The sequence below is a fragment of the Podarcis vaucheri genome, assembly GCF_965113315.1.
Source record: "Podarcis vaucheri genome assembly, chromosome: 3".
NCBI lineage: Eukaryota > Metazoa > Chordata > Lepidosauria > Squamata > Lacertidae > Podarcis > Podarcis vaucheri.
The window spans coordinates 101,024,833-101,048,145 of NC_138761.1; the positions used below are offsets into that span (position 1 = coordinate 101,024,833).

At 41.2% G+C, this 23,313-nt stretch overlaps 1 protein-coding gene across 4 annotated transcripts in view; it reads left to right on the top strand.

The window, feature by feature from the left end:
• DLGAP2 (DLG associated protein 2) overlaps nucleotides 1-23,313 on the top strand; it is a 402,575-nt gene that overhangs the window by 61,352 nt on the left and 317,910 nt on the right. For all 4 annotated transcript variants that reach the window (XM_082215473.1, XM_082215468.1, XM_082215475.1 and 1 more), the window contains one exon: nucleotides 381-435. In XM_082215473.1, coding sequence (XP_082071599.1) covers nucleotides 381-435 — 55 coding nt within the window. The remainder of the gene's footprint in view (nucleotides 1-380; nucleotides 436-23,313) is intronic.

The following is a 23,313-nucleotide window of genomic DNA, read 5'->3' on the forward strand; positions in this document are numbered from 1 at the left end:
GCTGCTTCTGGCGAACCAGAGCAGTGCACGGAAACGCCATTTACCTTCCTGCTGGAGCGGTACCTATTTATCTACTTGCACTTTGACGTGCTTTCGAACTGCTAGGTTGGCAGGAGCAGGGACCGAGCAACGGGAGCTCACCCCGTCGCGGGGATTCGAACCGCCGACCTTCTGATTGGCAAGTCCTAGGCTCTGTGGCTTAACCCACAGTGCCAGAGAACTGAATAAGGATAAGTACCCAGTGAAAAAAGAAGCAATAATGATGTGACATGTTTGATATTATGCACAAAAAGGGGTGCCAGCCATTTAATTTAATTACACTGTCCTTTTGCTCTCAAACACTAACGGACATTATTTTTGTTTTGTTCTTCCTATAACAGGTTTTGCCTGGCATTCTGCAGAAGCATTGCTGTATTTTACCAGACAGGAACACAGGTAACCACTGAGATTTTCCTATTGTTCTCTGTTAATATATCCCTTTGTTTTGGGGAAAAGAAGTTATGAAAATTGTATAAAAGCCAGAGGATTCCCCTGGTGCTCCTCATGAGGGACTTCAAAATAAATGAAGTAGTGAGAAATGGGTTACTTAATATAAACTGATCCTTGAATTTAAATTACCTGTTCTCTGTGGAAAAGCATGCTTACAAAATATGCCATTCGGGGCCATTACATTTCTAGGAAATTGCTTTTAGCTTCTGCTACTTGAAGTTGCGCATATGCATTCCTGAACTATTTTTTGTTTGTTTATTAATTTCATAAAATATATTCCTAGTTACTGGTTTCAGAATATCTACAAAATTAGCATAGATAGGCAGTGTAGATCATGTGGCTTTATATTCTCATTAGCCTTAATCTCCATTTCTCGATGAGGAGTTGAAGATGAAAAGGAGGTATTTCCTATTGCTGTATGGAAAGGAGTCACTTGAATTGGCAGGATTTTAGAAGTTTAGTTTTCAGAATATTAAATGGCTGAAGATTTGCATTAATAATAATGTACCCGCCCCCAAGTCTGGTATGTATTGATAGCCTATCAAGGCATGTGCCTGAATTTACTTTGAATCTTGACTTAATATGTAGATCTAAGTAGGGTTATGTAATGTGTTTACTGCTGCTTGTTCACTGAAAAGAAGTGATCTTTCCACTCCTGCGTTTGAGGAAGGAATGTTAAACTTGGGGGAATTGAGTTTGAAGATGGAGTGCACTTATATCCAAGATATGAAAAAGGGAAAAACTCTGTAATAGAGGTCCCACTTTCAGTGCCCGGCGTTTCCAGGTACAGTATAGGAAGAAATGCTCCATAACATACTGCTATGCTTAAGTCTAAGATCATAACCAGTACATTGAACTAAGCCCAGAAGCCAACAGATACCCATTGCACCTATATATCCTAGTTTCAACCAAGAATAAGTGAGCTGGTACTTGTCTGCATTGATTAGCTGACAGTTGCTTATGAGTACATGTTATACAATGACAGATAATTAACTCAGCATGTTATTTCTACTTGATAATTTATAAGCAGACTAATATTATTTGTCAGTATGTGTATTTACTGTTTTCTTGCACAATCAGGAAGCTGGGGAATGCAGTGAGTTCTTAAGTTGCCCCAATGCCTACTGTGTTATCTGTTATATAACTTGAAGGTTAATTGACCTGTTTTTTCCCCTTTACTTTCGTCTGCTCTTACCTATAAATTAAGCATCCAGCACCACTTTTGTAAATAAAAAGGTTATTGGCCATGTTCTGCGAGAGAAAATCCTTAAATATTTATTGCTTTTTTAAAAAAACTGCTGACTAGGAAGCATTGCTCATGTGTTCAATCTACTGTGTGGTGGGCAGCAAATAATGGTGATGGGGCCGCAGAGGGTTGTGGATGCAGCTCATCAAGTGGAAAAAGGATTGGATCTGAAAATTCTATTGGCTAAATTTGTACAGAGTTGAGATTAACCGAAGCATCACATTTGTCAAGTCTTGGAAAAATGCACCTGATCCCATATACTTTGTTGTTGTTGTTTAGTCGTTTAGTCGTGTCTGACTCTTCGTGACCCCATGGACCAGACCATGCCAGGCACTTGGTCAAACTCATGTTAGTAGCCTCGAGAACACTGTCCAACCATCTCATCCTCTGTCGTCGTCTTCTCCTTGTGCCCTCAATCTTTCGGCAATTCGGCTCCAGGGACCACACGTTCGCTCCGTAAGACACACAGACATTTCCCCTTACTTTTTAGGAAGAAAAAAAGAGTGTCTTATGGAGTGAAAAATACGGTACATACCTGTAAGTTACTGAAATGAAACTAGTAGATCTTCATCAGAATTCCATTGGATTCTGAGCTCCTCACTTTCATATACAATTATGGGTGGAATTTTCACACCATATATGTGGCATGTTGCACCCCCCCGCCTTAATCAATGGCTCTCACTATACAGCGGTGGGTGATTTATTGATTCTGCTGAATAGTAATTGGTTAATAAACTCATAAATGCTGCCACAACCGAGCAGACACTTAGGATATCGCCTTAGATTTTTAAGATAATGGGGGAGGGGGGAAGGAGACAAAGAAAGGATCCGGCAAACATTAAAGAGAGAAAGAGCTGCCAGTTCCCACAGCTATTGTTGGGGGTAGGGTGTGTGAAAAAGGGCAGCATTGAGCAGCTTTCTGGATGTGTCACCAAAAGTGGAACTGAATGGGGATGTTTTATGCTACCAGTTATAGGAAAAACTTAAAGAGTGAACTTCAGCCTGAATGTGAAGTGGGCTTTTCACAAAGGTCAAAGCTGGACTTGAATGTCATTACATAACAAAAGATGCAGGTGGGGTCATTCCACCTGTACTCCACTGCATTTCATATCGCAGTTGCACATCCTTGTACCTATCAGCCCAGTGGGTATATTTCTTGGCAGTTTGTCTACAGCAGAGAGTGGTGAGTGGGCATGGATGTCATCGTATGGCTTCCATTTTCAAATTGGATGGAAGCTAGTTAGGGAGAAATGCATCAAATCACAGTATTTCTCAAGAAACCATAGGATAAATGTGGACAAACCAGTGGTAGGAATACCATGAGTGCAGAGTAAACAGGAGTTGGTACACAGCCTTAGTAGGTTGTTGTTTTTTTTTGTCCTTGCTGAAGGGGACAAGCTTGCACCTGTTCAGAAAATGCAAAACTAATGCTTGGTCTACTCCAGGGGTCTGCAACCCGCGGCTCCGGAGCCGCATGTGGCTCTTTTACACCTTTGCCGTGGCTCCGGGGCGGATACTAGCGAGGGGAGGAGGCGCATTGTGCGACCCGACACTCCTCACTGTGGCGGGCGCTGTACTGGCTGTGACGTCGCATGGGGGTGGTGCGTGCGTTAGTCACGCACCGTCCCGACGTCACCTTCCCGCCCGCTGTCAGATCGTGGCTCCGGAGATATATTTGTTTTAAATGTCGCAATGGTTTTGCGGCTCCCAGTTGTTGTTTTTTCTTCGGAAATGGGTCCAAGTGGCTCTTTTTGTCTTAAAGGTTGCAGACCCCTGGTCTACTCAAAGCAGGACATGTTTTTTGAGTGGCATCTAGTCACTCTCAAGGGACGATTAATGATTCAAGTCTATGTGTTGCTTGCATTAGATATGGCAGGTGTGGTCAACTCCCAAGAGACTGCGATCTACTCACAGAGTTAAAAACTGGCAGTGATCTACCCCCTTTTGGGGGGTTCATGTCAAGGTTGTTGAGCATTTTGTAGGAAGGAAAGCCCTGTTTTTTTGGGTTCAGGTCACAGTTGCTGAGCTTTTTTTAAGGGAGGAGGGAAGTCCTGGTTTTGGGGGGGGGGTGCAGGGCAAAAACATTGAGCTTCTTTTAGGTTGAGCGAAAGTTGTTCAGCTTCTTTGGGGGGAGCCACTGATCTTCCAGTGATCTACCATGGACGTCCAGTGATCTACCGGTAGATCACGATCTACTTATTGGACGTGCCTGAGATTATGGCAATAGGTGAATAGGTGTTGGGGATCAATTGGGCAACTGCAACCTCCTGCTTCCAATTTGCTTGGACCTGCATGGGATTGCTCCGTAGGGCCATTCCCTCGCTTACTACAATCGCTCTCATTGCACAGAGCAAAGCCAAATTCCTGGGGCATGTACAAAGGTCCAGCTGAAGCAAGCTGCTTAAGTAACAATTATACACACCTCTGTCTGAAGCTGCCCGAAAAGGAAAAGGAAAAGGAAACACATCTTAGAAAATGGTGGTGATTTTATTGTTCTTCTGGACTATTTCTATGTGCAGGGAGTGAGTTTTGTGCCCGAGCATCCAAATACAGTGGTGCCCCGCAAGACGAATGCCTCGCAAGACGGAAAACCCGCTAGACGAAAGGGTTTTCCGTTTTTGAGCTGCTTCGCAAGACGATTTTCCCTGTGGGCTTGCTTTGCAAGACGAAAACGTCTTGCAAGTGTTCCAATTTTTTTCCGCTCCCCCCTTTTTCTAAGCCGCTAAGCCACTAATAGCCTTTTAGCCGCTAATCCGCTAAGCCTTTAATAGCCGCTAAGCCTTTAATAGCTGCTAAACCGCTAATAGTGCTAATCTGCTAAGCCGCTAATAGGGTTGCTTCGCAAGACGAAAAAACTGCTAGACAAAGAGACTCGAGGAACGGATTAATTTCGTCTTGCAAGGCACCACTGTACATATCTTCTAGCATTATGAGATGGTAGTGTCTCTGGATGCCTTTTCTCCTATAACTAGCTCTTTGAAGGGATACGGTTTAGTTATAGGGGGTGGGGATGCCAATCTAATAAATATAATTCCCTACTAATAAATAAGAAGTTTTAAGGAAGATTTAGGGGCAGCACCAGTATTTATATTCCAGCCATTTATTTTAGCAACACAGCTCTCTTGCAATGCCGATTTTGTAGTCTTCAGCTGCTGCTTGCTCAGACCTTACAGAATGTTACCATGAAGATGCATAGCCATTCATGGCTTTCAGCCCTGTTTCTATGGAAATGGGACCAGGAGGTTTTTTTGCTGACAGAAGTGATGGCAAGTAGTATCTTAATCTCCATCTAATCCACAGCTGACTAATTTACCCAGTGTTATATTTCTGATCTAGTCTTCTCTCCTCCTGAAAATTATAACAACATTTTCATCTTCATCACCCATGACCTTACAAACTCTCACAGGATCTTCCTCCCAGGGTAAAAGGAAGAGGCAGAGGTAGGGAGAGAGGAAGAATGTGGGTGAATGGTTTTGCATGCAAAGATTGGTTAAGAAAAGGTAAGCTGGGGCAAAGGGCTCTGAAGGAGGTGTTTAGCAGAAGGGAAATCGTATCTTGAGTCACAGGACTGAAACAGCTCATAAAATGTACGCCCTGCAAACAACTTCTGGCAGCAATGCTACATATATCCCATTGGCACTATCATCTTATATACTAAACATGAACTCAAGTCTCTGAGCGAGGATCCTTATGTAGCCAAAACCAGTGCCACCTAGACACAAGGGGGGAGATATCAGCAGGCTTGGGAAAACCCTGAGATTTGCAGAAGTACAAAACATCTCAAGAGAAAGAGAAAGACCAAAACATCCCACCAAAAACTGAGTGCTCTCTATGGCCACAGAAGACCAACTGTTTACTTTCGTTTTTGTGTGTGAAGTGTATGGAACTGATTATCCTGCAAGAGGGCATGGCTGCCTGGCTGAAACTCTGAATTCCCCATTGCAGCATTTTGTTGCAGCTCCCATTTGCTCCTTCTGTTATTATTATTTATTATTATCTTTATATCTCGCCATTCAGCTGAAGATCACAGGGCAGTTTGTGACATGCCCGACCTGATCCTATTTTAGGCCAAGGAAGTCTGAGTGACCTTGGGCCATTTACTGTACCATCTGTTACTCTTTGCTCAGAATAATTGGAGCCAACCATTGTTTAGATTGTGCAGAAAGGTTCTAGATAACCTGTACATATTGCCCCCCAAATCCTACAATTCCTTGACCCAATACTGACTGTCATTAGTTTAACCACAGAGAAGGTTTAAGGTGAAGCAACTCATTAGTTCCTGGCTTTGTAAGGGGTAAATAAGAGAGTTTTTAGACATCTGGTTAAGAAAGACATATGCCACAATATCACTTTGCTATATGCTTTGCCTTGTTTCCGTTGTACAAAGTGTCCACTTTAGGGCATCTTATCTAGTATTCAAAGTCTTCCACGTTACTGACCCTGCTTGTCTTGGTCATCTTTCGGGACCATGACCTCCCAGAATATCCATGCTTCGTTGGAACTCTGAAAATGTTTGACATTGATTCGTTACCATATGGGGATGGCTTTTCAACATAGGCCTTGCAACCTCGAGCAACTGATGCCCAACTGTGGAATTTGCTCAAGCAAGAAGTACATGTGTCACATACATCGGTTAAGCGCCTTATCTTGGGATTTCAATGTAAGAAAAGAGTTTTTGGCAATGTTTCCCCGCAGTAATCTCTTATTGAATCACCAAGCCCTTTCAATCGTATTAGCCACTGTCAATCTTGTAGGAAGTTATGGTAGGATTTTTATTTTTGTATGTGCTTGTTTCACATTTCCCAGAAGGAAAGGATATTAAAAGAGATGTGATATTATGACTTACTTGGAGAAATCTGTTTAGATATAACTTTTGGCAGACCTCCAGGTAGTTGTAAGAGGAAGCACAAAATGCTCCTTAAAGTCTTCTCCACCTACTGTCTTGTGTGCATGTCTACCTGGATTAGGCAAGAAAATGTCAGATGTGTTAATTGTATGTCCCTTTCATTTATCGGCTTCATTGCTAGTTTTTGAAGCCAACCCACTATTTTCTCAGGCTATTTCTTGGGACAGGGCTCTTAGATTATGATGAAAACTTTGAGCTGTACACCCTAATATAAAGAGGAACAGACCTGGTTGTTTATAAAAACACTTCCCAGTCCTTGGTGTTCTTTCAATTTCTTCAAAACAATCTATCAATGATATTAACCAAAATGTATAAAACAAATTTGCCATGAATCCCGAAGGCTGCTCTTCTTTGTTATTTGAAGCCTGAGGTGAGACCAATAGACTTAGAATGGATTGCAACTCTCCTAGCAACTATGAGAATCTGCATTGCTAAATACTGGAAGACTGTAGCAACCTCTCAGCTAAAACACTGGTTGGAGAAGACATGGCAAGTTCATTAAAATGACACATTTAGGACGAGAACTTAGATACCAACAAGAGGATCAGTCCATGGAATTCTGGATTTTCTTCATTAGTTATTGGAACAATATTTAGCCCTACAATCAATTCACTTTTAAGTTTTCCTGCTCTCTCTCTTTCTTTCCTCACTGTCCCATTTATCCGTGTCATCTGCTTATGTTACTACCGTATCTTATTAGATTGTCACTCTACCCCTCCAGAACCACTATGATGAGATGGAAGCCTTTTTTAAGCTTTAAGATTTTTATTTTAAGAAAACAGGAGGAAGGATATGTTAGTCCCTGCCCCAGTGACATGCATTCAGGGTTAATTACAGCAGAGTTTAGGTAAAGGTAAAGGGACCCCTGATCATTAGGTCCAGTCGTGGCTGACTCTGGGGTTGTGGCGCTCATCTCGCTTTACTGGCCAAGGGAGCCGGCGTACAGCTTCCGGGTCATGTGGCCAACATGACTAAGGTGCTTCTGGTGAACCAGAGCAGCGCACGGAAACGCCGTTTACTTTCCCGCCCGAGCAGTACCTATTTATCTACTTGCACTTTGACATGTTTTCGAACTGCTAGGTTGGCAGGAGCAGGGACTGAGCAACGGGAGCTCACCCCGTGATGGGCATTCGAACTGCCGACCTTCTGATTGGCAAGTCCTAGGTTCTGTGGTTTAACACACAGTGCCACCCGCGGAGTTTAGGATGTTCTAAAAGCTCCGCCAAAAACCTGCATCCCGCTTGGCATGGGAACAGGAAGGGCAAATTTAGTGTTCTTCCATGCCACATCATTTTACTCCTATTTTGGCTTTTGATGCTAAATGCCCCCCAAATGGATCATTTTACTGTGCAGATTATGCTTTTCTCACAACCATCTCTGCTTGTGGCAGATGTAGATTTCCAGCTGTGGCAACTCATAACAAGGAGCAACATCTGTAGTGATGGCATATACCCAGGATAATTCCTGCACTTGCTCATGATACAAGCAGAAGTCAGCATGGGCTAATTATAGTGACACCCTTGGCTGAAATGGTCATATTTGCCTGTTCTCAGAACTGGGATGATAGGAAGCTCTGTGTCATCTTATTTTCTTTTGAACCTCAAGGTTAATGAAGGCAATTTTGTCTTAACTTGCATTAGATCACTTTGGAAAGACCGAGAATGCCCTGAAACAGATTAATCTGTAGCTCTACGCCTCTGAAGTATTACTGGTGGGGTTTTTATGTGTGTGTGTGTGTGTTTTTAAAAGAAAACTAATATACACTGTCAGCAACACAAGTTGCATCAATTAAAGTTTTATAGCCTGTGTTGATGCTGATTAACTACGAAGCGAAATGAAGATGGGAAATGGCAGGAATGATTGATGTTTTATTTAAAAGGCACAGTTTGTTTATTTAGTGGTTCAATTTAATTCGCAAATAGGTGCTAAGGCAGTATATAAATCATACTGAAGCGTCTACTTTGTATGGATGGGCTTTTTGACAGCCAGTTGTGAGGAACATAGCGTCGAAGTGCTTAGCTTAAAACACAATGTGCCAAGTTCAGTAGTAATAGACTTTGGGTGTGTGAAAGTGAGAAAGTGCTAGCTGGAAAACCAGGCCCAGTATGACATCTCTGATGTCCTTGAGAGAGGGTTTACTTCTCCCCTTACCCTAACACCCCAGGAGATTACCAATAAACCTGACGCAATGTTCAAATTCACACTAGAACACAGTATAAATAAGTAGGAATACTAGAACAAAAAAAGGGAAGGAAAACAAAAATGAGAAAGAGAATAAGAAAGAGAAAGAGAAATAAAATACCAACAACAATAATAACGAGCCTAATAAAATTCAGAATTACATAGTTATATATATATATAGCCCTTTATCACCATTTTATCTCAATCTTCAATTCACATACAGAGAACTGAGTCCTTCCAGCTCCCACCTGTAATGGCTTCCCCTTCCTCAGCCTGACATGCTAAGGAAGACCACTCTAGCCTGCCTCTCACAAATGTCCATCACCTTTCTGTACGTATCTTCATTTATCCCAAATATAAGTCGTCAAATATTAAAAATATACATATAGATAATATTTATAGAGAACTATCAAGAATTAAGTACATGGAAAAGGTCATATGTGAATGTTTAGAGGGGTGTACATTGTTCATTTTCACAGCCTGGCAATACATTCAGTGGCAAATGCATCTTTTGAAAACCCTTTTCTCGGTAGAATAACTCCATGGTGGTAGATACTTAAATGGTGGAATACGAATCCTAAGTTGGTGGAAGAAGAAGAAAAGCTATACGGGATAAAACATTGAAATCCTAATCTCCTCCAGAAATACTGAATTAATATAAATCAAAATCAGGTAGCCATGATAGACAATTACTGCAAAATTCACAGTAAAATAATACCAACAGATATATACACAATGCAGCTGATTAGCTTACCAATCACTCAGAATTATTCTTTAGGCTTGTTTCCAAGCAAACTACATATGGTAGAAAGAGCTGCTAATAGCTAAAGTCTAGGAAACAAAAGAGTTGGAATAATGGTCACATCTGAATGGGCTGCTTAAAATGTATTATGGTGAAAATGAGATGGGGTTCCCTGCCTGTGCTTGAGAATTATTTAGGTTATTACAAAAAAGATAAAAGGAGCAGGGGCAGACTAGTTTGAAATTTAATATGACCAAAGTATATAGACTTGTACTAGGTATTTATATAAGTCAAGTTCAAAAACTCAAGGTGCTTTACATTATCTCAGTGATTTTTTTTACAACAGCAGTTTAGGGCAGTATAATCTTTTTTAATTTAGGATGCGGGGGTTTAAGGCTGAATGATGGAACATTGCCTAAACTGTCATGCTACAGCAATGGTGGATACTAAAGTAAAACCCCATAGAGTTGCTGATATTTTATCTGGTAAGAAGTTCCAAACTAGGTTCCAGGTGAGAGAACTGGCAGAGATGTTGTTGCTTCAGCAGGCAGGTAAGGAAGTTAGGAGAGGGGCTGGGGGAGGAATAGGGCAGACAGGTGGATTAGGGGAAGGGATAGGTTATCATTGGGGAATGGAGAAGGGATCTGGGCGCTGTGTTGTGCTTGTGAAGATGCCATGAAAATGTAGCTCAATCCAAGGAAGGCTCAGAAACAACCAGCCTGCTTTCAGACTTTTAAGGAAAATAAGTTGGTTAACTAACTGCAGTTCCAAAGCAAGTCCTGAAACTGATTTTTTTGAAATCGGAAAGAAAATTGTGTCACTCTGACATACCGTATTTTTTGCTCTATAAGACTCACTTTTTCCCTCCTAAAAATTAAGGGGAAATGTGTGTGCGTCTTATGGAGTGAATGCAGGCTGCGCAGCTATCCCAGAAGCCAGAACAGCAAGAGGGATTGCTGCTTTCACTGCGCAGCGATTCCTCTTGCTGTTCTGGCTTCTGAGATTCAGAATATTTTTTTTTCTTGTTTTCCTCCTCCAAAAACTAGGTGCGTCTTGTGGTCTGGTGCGTCTTATAGAGCAAAAAATACTCTAGTTTGCAATGATATAAATAGTGAAATGGAAAGTATACATGAGAGTATCGGTGCGTGATTCAGATGCATATTGATTGTAGCAATGGTATGAAAAGCAGAGGTTCATATATGCATCCACATAAATATGGAGCACTTTGATATACAGTATTAACAGTTGAGTCCATCTTGGCAGACATTTTTAAATCGTATATCCTACTTTAAAATATGCCTCCATTAGAACTTCATATGGAATTCTGCAGTCTCCTGTGTCCAAGCAATTAGAACAGTTAGGAACACTCTATTGAATTGTATTTGGTGACTTCATCTTCGTTTATGTGCTTGGAATTTGTGACTCACTGGAATTAAGTTACAGTGCACAAGAAAATGCATTGAAGTTGCACTGTAGGTGACAAACATAAGAAGGATGCTTCTAACAAAGAGACAGATTTGGAAAATTGGCCATTGTGTCTTGATGCCAGTTTCTTATTTGTCTTATATAACTTTCCAGAAATGGCAGTGACATTTCTAACTGCTATAAAGAATTTCTCTCAAAACACAAGCTTCTAAAACAAATCAAGAATAATTCTGTGCTTGGAATAAAGTGTTAACTGCTCATGCCTTTTTTATTTTTTTATTTTATATATATACACCTTGATTTTATTCCATCTTTTTCCAGCCCCAAAATGATGATGAGCAAATCACTTTTATTTCAGGAATAAATATATAGCACAGTTTTAATGGTATGGTGACACATGATTGTGTGTGTGTGTGTGTGTGTGTGTGTGTGTCTGCTGAGTTTATAATAGGTCTTGGGGGAAGGGAAAATCTTTTCAATTTGTTTCCCAGTGGTAAAATTTTATAACATTCCAACTTGTTGCTATAGAAACTACAATAGCAAGAAGATACATTAATCGGATGCACTGTATTTTATGTGCCTCTATCTGCTGGGTTATGCATTTTATTAATCTCCAAAGTACGTTGATACTAAGTGTCATATGTAGCCATTTGAGCACCGTTTTGAAACTTCCCCTCCCCCCCCCCAATTACGGGCATTGAAATATTTTAATAGTTTATACTTTGCCATTTCAGGTATCACCCTTGCAAACCATTAGTAGATAACAGCCACAGCGATCTACTGGGGTATGTTATGCTAATGCTTCTCTGTTTCACAGGAGAACACTAAAGATTTATATTTGTTCAGCTATTTCAAAAGATGAAAAGCATCCAAAAAGCATTAGAGGTTGTTATTAGCAATGTCCCACAAAAAATCCCTTTCTTTAATGTTTCCAGTGTGTTGCCATGACCATCCAGCCACTTAACCACTTTCTACACTCATTTATTGGTGAGTCAGGTAGGATAATGAAGCTGTATTAGCATGGATTAGTTGCTCACTCATTAAGCTTCTTTGACTATTCTTAATCAGTGTAGATGGTGTGGTGGTGTCCTCATGGTTCTGGCAGTGTGTGCAGCATCTGGGGGTAAGAGGTGGTAGCCCTCACCGTAATTTCCTCCTACACTAGGAAATGGTTCTGAACAGTGTTCAGATTGTGATTACATAAGTAAAGGGCGGTTATTATTCCACATTCATCTGGAATAATTTTGCTTATTTTAATAAATTAACATTTTTACAAAGCTTTCTCAAAGATTGCGCAAACTGAGTTGCGGCACCTCTCAGGTTGGCATTCCAGGAGAACGAGGGAGGTGTTCATGGTGAGTTCCAGCACCTCTTTTTCTAGCACTGCCTACATACTGTTTAGATTTCTGGATCCCCCCACCCTTTAAACTCCACATTTCTAAAAAGTTTTTGATTTGTTCTATCATTGAAACATTTTCCTATGTATATGCTGCTGTTTTCACTGATGGTTCCCTTATTAAACACCCAAAGTGTGGATGGCATACATCAGTATATGTGCATCTTTGAACACCTGTGCAGGTATATGTATTTCTTCCACACCTTACGCTTTGCTGTAAGGAAACACGTTTCCCCCATTTGCTGTAGTAGTGGATTTCCTACATTTGCAAGGGAAAGACTTTTGCTGTATTGTCAAACCTCTATGATACAAAGCATGGAAAAAGCCAGAGAGAGGAGCTCCTTTTAATCAGACTTGCACAATATGAGACCTAATAAGCCAGGCACAGCCCAATAGCCATGTATTCTAGCTTGATGCAGTCCAGTTTCTACTGTTTCAGGAAGGCAGGTACCCGAGGAGTATGTTTTCACAAACCTTTTCATGCAGTTCTTGCATTAAAGCTTCCCATCACCTTTGACAACGGTTTTATAGTTGATGTTTTAACTGTGTTAAATGATATGTATTGATATTTTTAGACCTTGAAAACAGACCTAGTAAAGAGGGCACTGCTGTAACTTCCTATTGCTCAGGTCACTCGGGTGAAAAACAGTAGGGGATGACCAACCGAGCCAAAGGCAGCACCCCCAACCTGCCAAGTATCTACTGGGCAAGCATACATGGTTGGACTTGTGAGGCTATTATCTTATTACCTTGGGCATGGTCTGAGTCAAGTGCCTGGATGGAAGATTGCTTGGGGAAACTTTAATATGTTCTGCCTGGGGTTCCATCATGTTAGCTAGGTTAAATATGGACCTTGAGGTTGTAGTGGATAGCTTGATGAAGACGTTGACTCAGTATACAGGAGCTGTGAAAAAGGCAAATCCCATCCTACCTACACAGTATCCTGCTAAACACCACTTGCTTGAAGCCTCAGGGATGAAGAATGTTGCTGAGCTTAGGTCCTGCTTGTATTTACCCTACAGACACCTGTTTGGTCACTGTGGAAACAGGATGCGGGACTTGGATGGACCATTGGCCTAACCCGGCTGGCTCTTCATATGTTCTTATGGAATAAGATGATTCAAAGTTAGCAGTAGGAATTCCTCAGCTATGGATCACATTGTACGTTTGCATGCTGGTGACTGTGTTTCATCTTATAGCAGAAGCTAGAGTCTTGTCTGAGCATTTATCATGATGCCTAACACTGCGCTTAAAGCGTGACTCATTCATTTTGCACATTAAAAATGAAACGGAACATGATATGCCCCCAAGCAACATCTTATTGAATCAAATGTGAAATTAAGAAATGTGTAAAAGCATGTCAATTTCTATCCCTTAAATATGTGAAATTGGTCTTTAGACAGTGCTTAAATCTGACTTGGTATGTATGCTCTTTCTCGTGAGGTCTGAAAAAAATATTTCTATTAAAGTTGTGTTTAAATTTATCAGCTATAAAAAGCACTCTTCAGGGCTGTGTTGAAATTTCTCGGGAAAGAATTATCTGATAAAGTTTTGAGAATTTTCTTTTTTGAGCTCCTCCAAAGCTGTTTGAGAATTACATTCCTCTTCTGAAGAATATTTGATGACATTGTCTCCCCAGTTTCACTACCTGTGAATAGGAGGTGAATTATATAAATGCAACTGTGGATCCAATTCTAATATTATTAAATATTGTTTTAATGCTGTTGAAAGTTGCAGTGGGCTTGACTTCCAGTTCTGATTTCTTTCTTTCTTGCCCCTGTCAATGAATGAAGAATATTTGGCAGTATACCCTCCATCCAAATTTTGCATCCCACAATTTTGAGAGGTGATTTTGGGTTCATAGTTTCACCCTATAGCCTCATCGGTCTTCATAGTGATATGTTGTCATTCTGGCTCATTTGACTGCAGCCATGTAGTTAGAAAGAAACAGCTGCCAGTTAGGCAGAAAACAAATTATAAAAACAGCTGCAGCAGCAGCATCAACAACAAAAAAGTAATAAATGAAAAGTCTGGTGCTATATTTCAGCCCCCCCCAATAACTATTTTCACACCAAAAAAATCAATAATATGTATTTATTTCATTTGGTTTATAAAAAAATATGCAGGTACCTCTCTTCATAAAAAGCAGGGTGGTTTACAACAGTCATACATAAAACCATATCAAAAATTTAAAATTAGAGATCAGCTAACTATTACAGAAGGATATTTTCTTAATTGCCAGCATCAGCTTGGCAGCATAGAAATCTTTTCAAATATCGAATGAAAATATTGACTGTCTTTGACTTTTTAAGCACTGTAGTAATTACATTCTAATTTGGATTTATGAAACCCATTGAAGTTGCTGATGCTGTAATGATCAATAGGAAAATCCATTTTGGGGAAAGTGAGTAAGCATGTTCTGAAATGATTTCGGAGGTCCTGTGACATCCTACACAACATCAGGACTTTTTGTAAATTTGAGTTAAAGGGTTGAAGTCTGTAAATTTGAAGCAGTGGCAGCGGAGAGGCATAAAAACTGAGACTTGGGGAGCTCACATAATATAATTCTATGAAATATGCTCAGGCCCAAGAATGGGTGAGTACCTTGAGCAGGAAGAGAGCAGGCTGACTGGGTGAAAACCAAAGAATACAGCAGCTGAAGGCTACTAGTGTGGTGCAAAGGGAAGACCTGGTGGATTTATATGGGACAATGGCTTCTGACTGGTCCTCGTGTGTCACCTGACTTCCCAGGCCAGGAGAATGATGAATTATGGTGTGAATGCCCCTGCTGAAATTCCCGTGAGTGTCCTGATGAGGCAAGGAGCTCATGGAAACCAGCAGAAGATGAATGACACTGAGGAAATGCTTTTTGGTGCCTTTCTGATAAAATTTCAAAGTTTTATAAAGGCACAGCAGTGCATATTGCATGGACTAGATGCTTTTTGCTTCAGGCAACAGACTAGTAAAGAACAACATTCATTGGGAAGCAAATGGGTGAGCTGCATATCGGTATTACACTAATGGTCACTCTGTATGAATGACTGCTATGAGTGTGACTGCTAGAGAGTTGTTGTTTTTAATTAAAAAACAGAAACAAAGTAGAGGCAGACAAGAATCAAGCAATGAATGTTAATGGCTGCCATCACCAACTCAATGGCATAGAAGTAAAAGGGGATGCACATTTCAGTACTGTACTTTTCCGTCTGTTAGACGCCCCCGTGTATAAGATCCCCCCTATTTTGGGGAACTAAATTTTAAGAAAATGAGGGGAGATGGCCCAAAGTTGTTGAGCCTCCCCCCCCCCATGCAGCCGCGGGCGGGAAACATTCCCTAAATCATTTCCCGCGCACAGGTAGGGAGTGTTTCCCTCGCGCGGCAACATTGAGAGAAGTTGTGCTCCAGCCAGCCAGCTGATTGGCCGGAGGGTACCTTCCCCATGCCACTGTGCACGGGAAACGGTCCAGGGAGTGCTTCCTGCATGCAGTGGAATTGGGGGAAGCTGCACACTGCCAGCCAACACCCCCAGATCGCTCCCCCTCACTGCAGCACCGGGAGAAGCTGTGCGCCACTAGCCAGCACCCCCAGATCATTCCCTGTGTGCAGCGGCACTCCCTCCATGCCACTATCCGTGTATTGGACGACCCCAGTTTTTTGACATGATTTTTGTGTCAAAAACCCCACGCCCAATCTGTGGAAAAATACGGTAGTTTAGACAGTTGTCATTGCAATCCAGGACCATCTCAACCATGAGGCAGAATGAAGCAGCCGCTTTGAGCAGTATAAGCCCCCAAGGCCTGTCCCGACACCTCCACCACTGTTGGAAAAGCTTCACCGGCATTAGTGCTGATTTACAGCACCGTCTCACCAAAATCTTACAAGATCTTACCGGAACATGCCTAGGTAAGGGATGCTTTGGAGGCTGTGCAGCAGCAACGGAGCAGGGCAGCACTTCTGTTTCATCTCAAGCAGTGGAATGGGACATGGCACCCCTGTTGCAAACATGCCTTTGTACTGATTTCAGTGGGGCGTCCTGGACTGCACCTCTTTCTTTCCTCAAACACTTTCAAGCAAAGTAGCAGTTTCATTTTTTATTTCATGCCATCTAAGATAAATACCCAAGCCAGCTTTGGCCATGGTTGTGATTGGTGACAAGTAAAATCCGTAATCTCCCCCACCTTCAGCTAACCAAAAGTTTGGAGGTGTGAGCAATCCTTCTCATGATTTCATGAGAAGAAGTGCTTGAAGCATATTATTGAAGGCAGCTGTTCAGTAGGAGGAAGTGGAGGTGTCTTAAGTAGAAACACAGCAGTTTCACATGCACAAACTACTATTTTTGTTGCACATTAATATGCAGATTCTGAAAAGTTAGATTGGATCCCAAAGGGGGGAAAAAGTGGAGTGGAAAGATCTCTTGCCAAATAACAATAGTATTTTTGTAACCAAATGTTTTTGCATTGTTGGAAAAACTGGCACCAATATGTGCATCCCAGGCTAATCTCAGTATGATCAGGTTGTATTTTTATTCTGATACATTCACAAGCTTATTTATAGATATTCTCTTGGACACAGGACTGATTTCTCATTCTGTACCTTAGGATGTATCAAGTAGGTGGAAATTCCCACACGTTAACAGCCCTTTCTGTCAGCAGAATTATATGCGAAGAGCTCCTTTGTGGGTGAGAAACTGGTTTCAGGAAGTACTTTACACAATGAAGTCCAGCATTTTAGCAGTGATATATGTGGTGAATTGCCATTCATGTTTGCAAAAGATGCCTGTGAAGAATATGCCTTCCTTTTCCTGTGAACATTCAGAAGGTTAGGATCTGACACAAGGGGAAAGACAAATATATACCTGCTTTGTGTAGTAAGGGACAGAGCCACGTGGCAGTAAGGCCAGCCTGCTAAGAGAAATGGGCTGTCATGCCATATCCAGAAACAGATCGGCTTAAGCTTAGTGAGGCAGAATTGGAAGAAGACTTACCAAATTTAGAGTATTGTGTGGCAGAAGACCAAAGAATGAAATGGTCTTCCCTATTGACAGATACAAAAAAGGTCGCCCAGTCCTATATAGCTCATGTTTTGTTGCTGCTTCTGCTGTTTTATTACCTGTCCTTCACTAGCAGGTCCCAGGGCAATTTAATATTAACAATTTAAAATTCTGTGTTAAAAGCAGTTAAAACAAGTCACAGTCCTGAAAACACACACCTCAGATGCCAAAGTCAAGAGCAGAGAGAGGTGCTGTGTAAGTATGTGGTAAGGGAGACATTTTTTAACTTGCTGTTCCTGGACAGATGTACACCTGTGGCTTTTCTTATGTTCTGGTTTGTTATTGGCATCCGTCTTTTTTGGGAGACAATGAAGGAGTTCCCCTTTGGGTATGAAGTCAAACTATTGGAGAGTTACAGCATCTGCTGTGGCTGGAGAGACATGCTTTGTGCGGCAGCTGGGGCAGATGAAGGCATCTCTCTGCACTCCTCCCAGTGGTCATTCCTCCTCTGGTCACTGTTATGGATACATGACCTGACTCTATGCTCCAGGCACTGCGGTTGTCTCCAAGGGATCCCCATACAGTGGGGTTGATGTTGCTAGCCTTCATGTTTTGTTTGCAGACATCTTTGTAACACAAAGTTACAAAGGGCAAGAATACAGCCCTGTTTCACACCGCTCTTTATAGGGAAGACATCTAAGGATAGACCATCATACTGGATGGTGCCATGCATGTTCTCTTGGAAGGACATGGTCACCATGTGAACCTTAGGTGGGCATCCTATCTTGTTGAGCAGTTTAAAGAGTCCCTGTTAGCTGACAAGGTCAAAGACCATTTTCAGGTCTATGAAGGCGACGTACAATAAGTTCAGAGCTCTTATAACATAGTAGAAGAAAAATGTGCTGATCAACTGTTTTGCTTTTCCAACAAACCATTTCTGGTTGGATTCCAAAAAACACGGAATCCCAATCTGATTTTGTTGCAGGGGGTAGGCAGACAATAATTTATTTTGGCTAGTCATGGAGCACCACAATCTTTGTTGCAACTACTAACAATAAACTTGCTGAGATTTCTTTAAGCTAGCTGTTGACTTGAAGGTTATGTACAAATTCCTATATGGCGGTCAGTATAATTCCTTCTGCAAATGCGCTCCATTTACCACTCAGGATATTGGCCTCAAAGGACATAGATGGACCAAGGAGTACACCCCAACTATATACCTGCTCTTTCAGGGGAGTTGCAATACCAAGCAGAGCAGACTGCCTATACAATTCCAGGACTTGAAAACTACCCACCCATTGCACCTCTGTCTTGTTGGGATTCAACTTAGGTTTGTTTGCTCTCATCCAGCCCATTAAAATAAATAAACTGAGTTTAAATCTTGGTAAGATGGATGAACAGTGGGTGAGCACTTCCCATGTCTAGGAGATAGGCCAGTTGCAGTTATGCAGTATGGAGGCACTCTTGGATTCAGCCTTGTGACTTGAGGGTCAGGTTATCTCAGGGGCTAGGAGTACCATTTACCATCTGCAACTGTTTCTGGATCACAATGGCTTGCCTCCGGTAGCTGAAGCAATGGTAGCATTGAGGATAGACTGATGTATTATGCTCTATGTGAGACTACTCATACGGTTGGTTCAGAAGCTGCCTCTGGTGCAGAATCCTGTGGTTCAGTTGTTTTCAGGCATTGCCTATGAACAACATAAAACACCTGCATTGAGAGAGTTCCTCTGGCTGCTGGTACATTACGGAACTTTCTTCAATATCTTACTAATAGTATATAAAGCCCTAAAGAACCTGGGGCCGGTGTACTTAAGAAAATATCATCTTATTTCTAATACCATTGTCCAGTCTTTGCAATCTGACACATAGGTGTATCTGACAGTGCCTGAGAGTGTCACACTGCCCTCAGCAAGAAATTGTGCATTAGTGTGGTGTTACTAGGGTTATGGAAATCCTAGCAAAATCAAGTTGGCATCATTCACAATGAGTTTCTGATGTCAAATTAACACTTGGTTATTTCAGCAAACCTCATGGAAATAAGTTATTAGTTTTTATAACCTTATAGTCAGATAACCGTTGTTGTTGTTGTTGTTGTTGTTATTTTACTTCTGTTTCTTTAATGTACTGTACTTGGTGTTATATGTTATGTCCTCTTTTGGCTTTAATTGAGGTTCTGTATGTTGCATAGATATATTTGTATATAAAACATGGCCGGCCAAAGACATTCTGGCACTTGAGGCAGATCCTAAAATGGTGCCCCCTCCCCAGGAATGAGAGGGCAAATAAAGGTCTGCATTGGGATTGGCTGCCCCTGTGGGTTCCACCACCTGAAGCAGTCACCTCACCTTGATGGGTGGGCCAACCCTGATATAAATTTGTGGTAGAGAAATGGAAAACAAAAACAAAAAACTTCCAGAACAACTTAGGGCCCAATATCTGAAGGAGCACCTCTCTCTGTATTATCTTGCTCATGGTTTAATCTACTGGTTAGAATTTTCTTTTCAGTCCATCATTGAGTGAAACCTGAGGTGATGGGACTAAAAATCAGACATTCTCAGTGATGACAATCTGTCTGTTGAGCATCCTTTTTTCTTAGGTGTGCCTGGCACTAACATTCATTAGTTTTTGGCACTGACGAATACTTTCCTCTTCCTCCAGGCCTTTGGGGATGGTTGGTAATGTAGATACAGGTAGCCATCTGGATTTGTCTAGAGAAGGAACAGATGAAGTAAACTGTATGTTGTCATACTGGTTCAGGGCTTTTTGATTGATTTTGTGAGGCATTTTATGGTGTATATTTTTTATTGTTGTGACCTCCCATGTGATCACTTGTTGATGAAGGGCAAGATTTAAATTTTATTAACTGCATAAATAAAGAAATATCTCCTTGTTTATTTTCCATCTGACAAGTTGATTTGTGTGCTGCTAAGCTAGTATTGAACTAAATGTCAGGTTATTTGCAAGCTTTGCAATTAAGTGTACACCACTGAGAATTTCATTTTTTACATAAAAAAAAATTCCCTGCTGAAATGTTTGTTTATTTGTGTTGCAGCTCTCATAGCTCAATAGAACGGTTGGTGTTATGTCTTTAAACTGAAGTACTTTTATCAGGGTCTGAAAAGTTGTTGAGGGTACTTAACATCTTGTACCTCTCCATTTTTTCCTCATACGCATATAGGAAACGGCCTTATACCATCCTCTTGCACAAGCCCTAGGATTCAATTTAGTGTGCTTATAACATGTTTTCACTAGGTTTTACAGTGCAGAGTTGAACAGAACTGTGGCTATCTTTGAAGGGAAAATCTGCCAAGAGGAGATTAATGTTGGAGTGTAGGTGGGCAAGGGAGAAGATTTGCAACCCCTCTACACAAGCAGTGGCTTCTAGTGTTTTAACTATATTTATTAATCAATATTTCAGATTATTGTTTTGTAAGCTGCTTGGACTGTTTTAAAATAGGAAAGTGGTGGTTGTGGTGATGCTGCTGTAGACTGGCATTCCTGGTTAAACTTCCTTCCTCTCTGCCTCCCTGTGTGTATCGCTTTGTACATTGCTATGGCAATCTGAACCATCGCAGTGAGTTTCCCTGCCTTGACTGGCAAACACCATTAACATGGATTCCTACAGGCGGGTTGTGGATTCAGTTCAGAATATCCCCAGCTCACACTACACAAGACAGCACTATTTTAGATATTCATATCATACAGAGAGCTAGCAACAGAACAGAAGAAAATAAACTGAAAGCTTGCCAAAAAAAGAGGGCAAAAAATAAGTTTCATAACCAAGTTTTTTAAATCACAGCTAAGCTGTAGAATTTTTGTTGTGTCTCCTCAGCTAGAAGGTTACAGAGTTTAGAAGCCACTGCCATAAAGGTCTTGATTTTAGCTGCTGTTGCCCTTATTTATTGCAAAGACGGAGCACCCAAATGATATCACCTGACAAGTTCTCAAATGGCACATGGGGTGATATGGGGAATAGACAGGAGGGTGAGGTGGAGGACTCATCATCTCAGTTCTGATTTCATATATACAACTTCAAGACAAGCTCATAAAAGCAGAAGGCAGTAAAAACTTGAGTGTGGATTTGTGTATCCTACTTTTTGTTGTTGTTACTGTTCCCAAAGTATCAGGTATTTAGCCTTCATTTGATGGGGAGGAAATGAAGGGGATAATAGTATATACCAGCCAGTAGCTGATAAATAGATGAGGATGATGTATTTAGAATGAACAGAACAGGTTCATTCTGTTTCAATACGTTTTATTTATATTTTTCATGAATCGCCTTCCACATGAGTCTGAGGGTGATTTATGTAAAAACAACTAAAAACAGCATTAAAAACCGTTTGATGGAAGATACATGGGTTCAAAACAAATGCTAAGGCAGAAAACTTTCTGCCCAAGTGAAAAAGCTTTCCAAAACAAAAACAAAAAAATATTCAGTTGTTTCCTGAAAGTACAAATATGCTGTTGAACAGGGGCAACCACATTGAAGGCCCTGTTTCAAATTCCCATGAAGCTGTTAGAGTGGTACCATGGGTTAATAACTTAATTTGTTCTGGAGGTCCGTTCTTAACCTGAAACTGTTCTTAACCTGAGGTACCACTTTAGCTAATGGGGCCTCCCGCTGCTGCGCCACTGCTGCACGATTTCTGTTCTCATCCTGAAGCAAAGTGCTTAACCTGAGGTACTATTTCTGATTTAGTGGAGTCTGTAACCTGAAGCATCTGTAACCCGAGGTACCACAGTATATGAGGGACGTGAAGGAGAAACTGTCTTGTGGAACGCAGTGACCTACTGAGTTTTTAGGGGATAGGTGGTTTCTCAAGTTAACAGGCCTCAAGCTGTATTGTGCTTTTGTATGTTAGTAGCAAAACCTTTTCTACCAAACGTTGACATTGCATGCTTGTATTTTATTGGTCAGTGCTGAGGGCTATGCTGATTTTATTTATGGGTCTAACTGCAGAGTTGCTGTAATTTGTCAAGTATGGCGAAAAATATTATAATGAAGCCAGAATTTAATAGCTAGAAAACACAGTAACTACACTGTTCTTGTTACAGATGGGTAGCCGTGTTGGTCTGCCATAGTCAAAATAAAAAAAATTCCTTCCTGTAGCACCTTAAAGACCAACTAAGTTAGTTCTTGGTATAAGCTTTCGTGTGCATGCACACTTCTTCAGATAGAAGTGTGCATGCACACGAAAGCTTATACCAAGAACTAACTTAGTTGGTCTTTAAGGTGCTACAGGAAGGATTTTTTTTATTTACACTGTTCTTGATGGATAAAAACCAATGCTGGGTGGCAGGGGCAGGGAAGAGCCCATAATTGTTGCTTGTATTATCATAGTCAGCTGCTTTTCTTGAGGGTTCTAGAGGGGTCTGATAATTCGTCCCAATGCACACAGCCTTCTCATCTGATGGATCACCTTAAGAGATGGTGAAACTAGTCCAGGTATTTTTGTGTTGAGATGGCCAAGCCAGTATCCCAAGTGCAGAACCACTGTTCTGTGCATTTCTTACTTCTCTCTAGTCTTACTAACCCTTTACCTACTGGCTGGCAGGTATGGATTTTCTCTAGGATTCCTCTGAACTTTAGAGTATAATTGTTTGGTTTTACATGGCTGAAAGCTGATTCATCTACATATGGGGTCTGAGAGGAGGCTGGCCTTTCAAGAGGGTGTGGCCTATTCACCAGTGAGGTCCTTTTCGAATTTGTGAGTGCTAATGCTCCATCCAGACTGGCAGTAAGGTTTGCCCTGCAAAGACAAACACTTCTCTCTAGCATGCAGAAAGATGGAGACCAGGAAGGGTGAAGACTGAAACTCTCCTCATTGTTTGCAACGGGAGTAGATTTGCTAGTGGAGAAGGGCACCAGCTGCTATCTAAAATGATAAACTTGAAAGGGAAAAGGTTCCTTAAGATGTTTGGACAGACATTCTTGGAA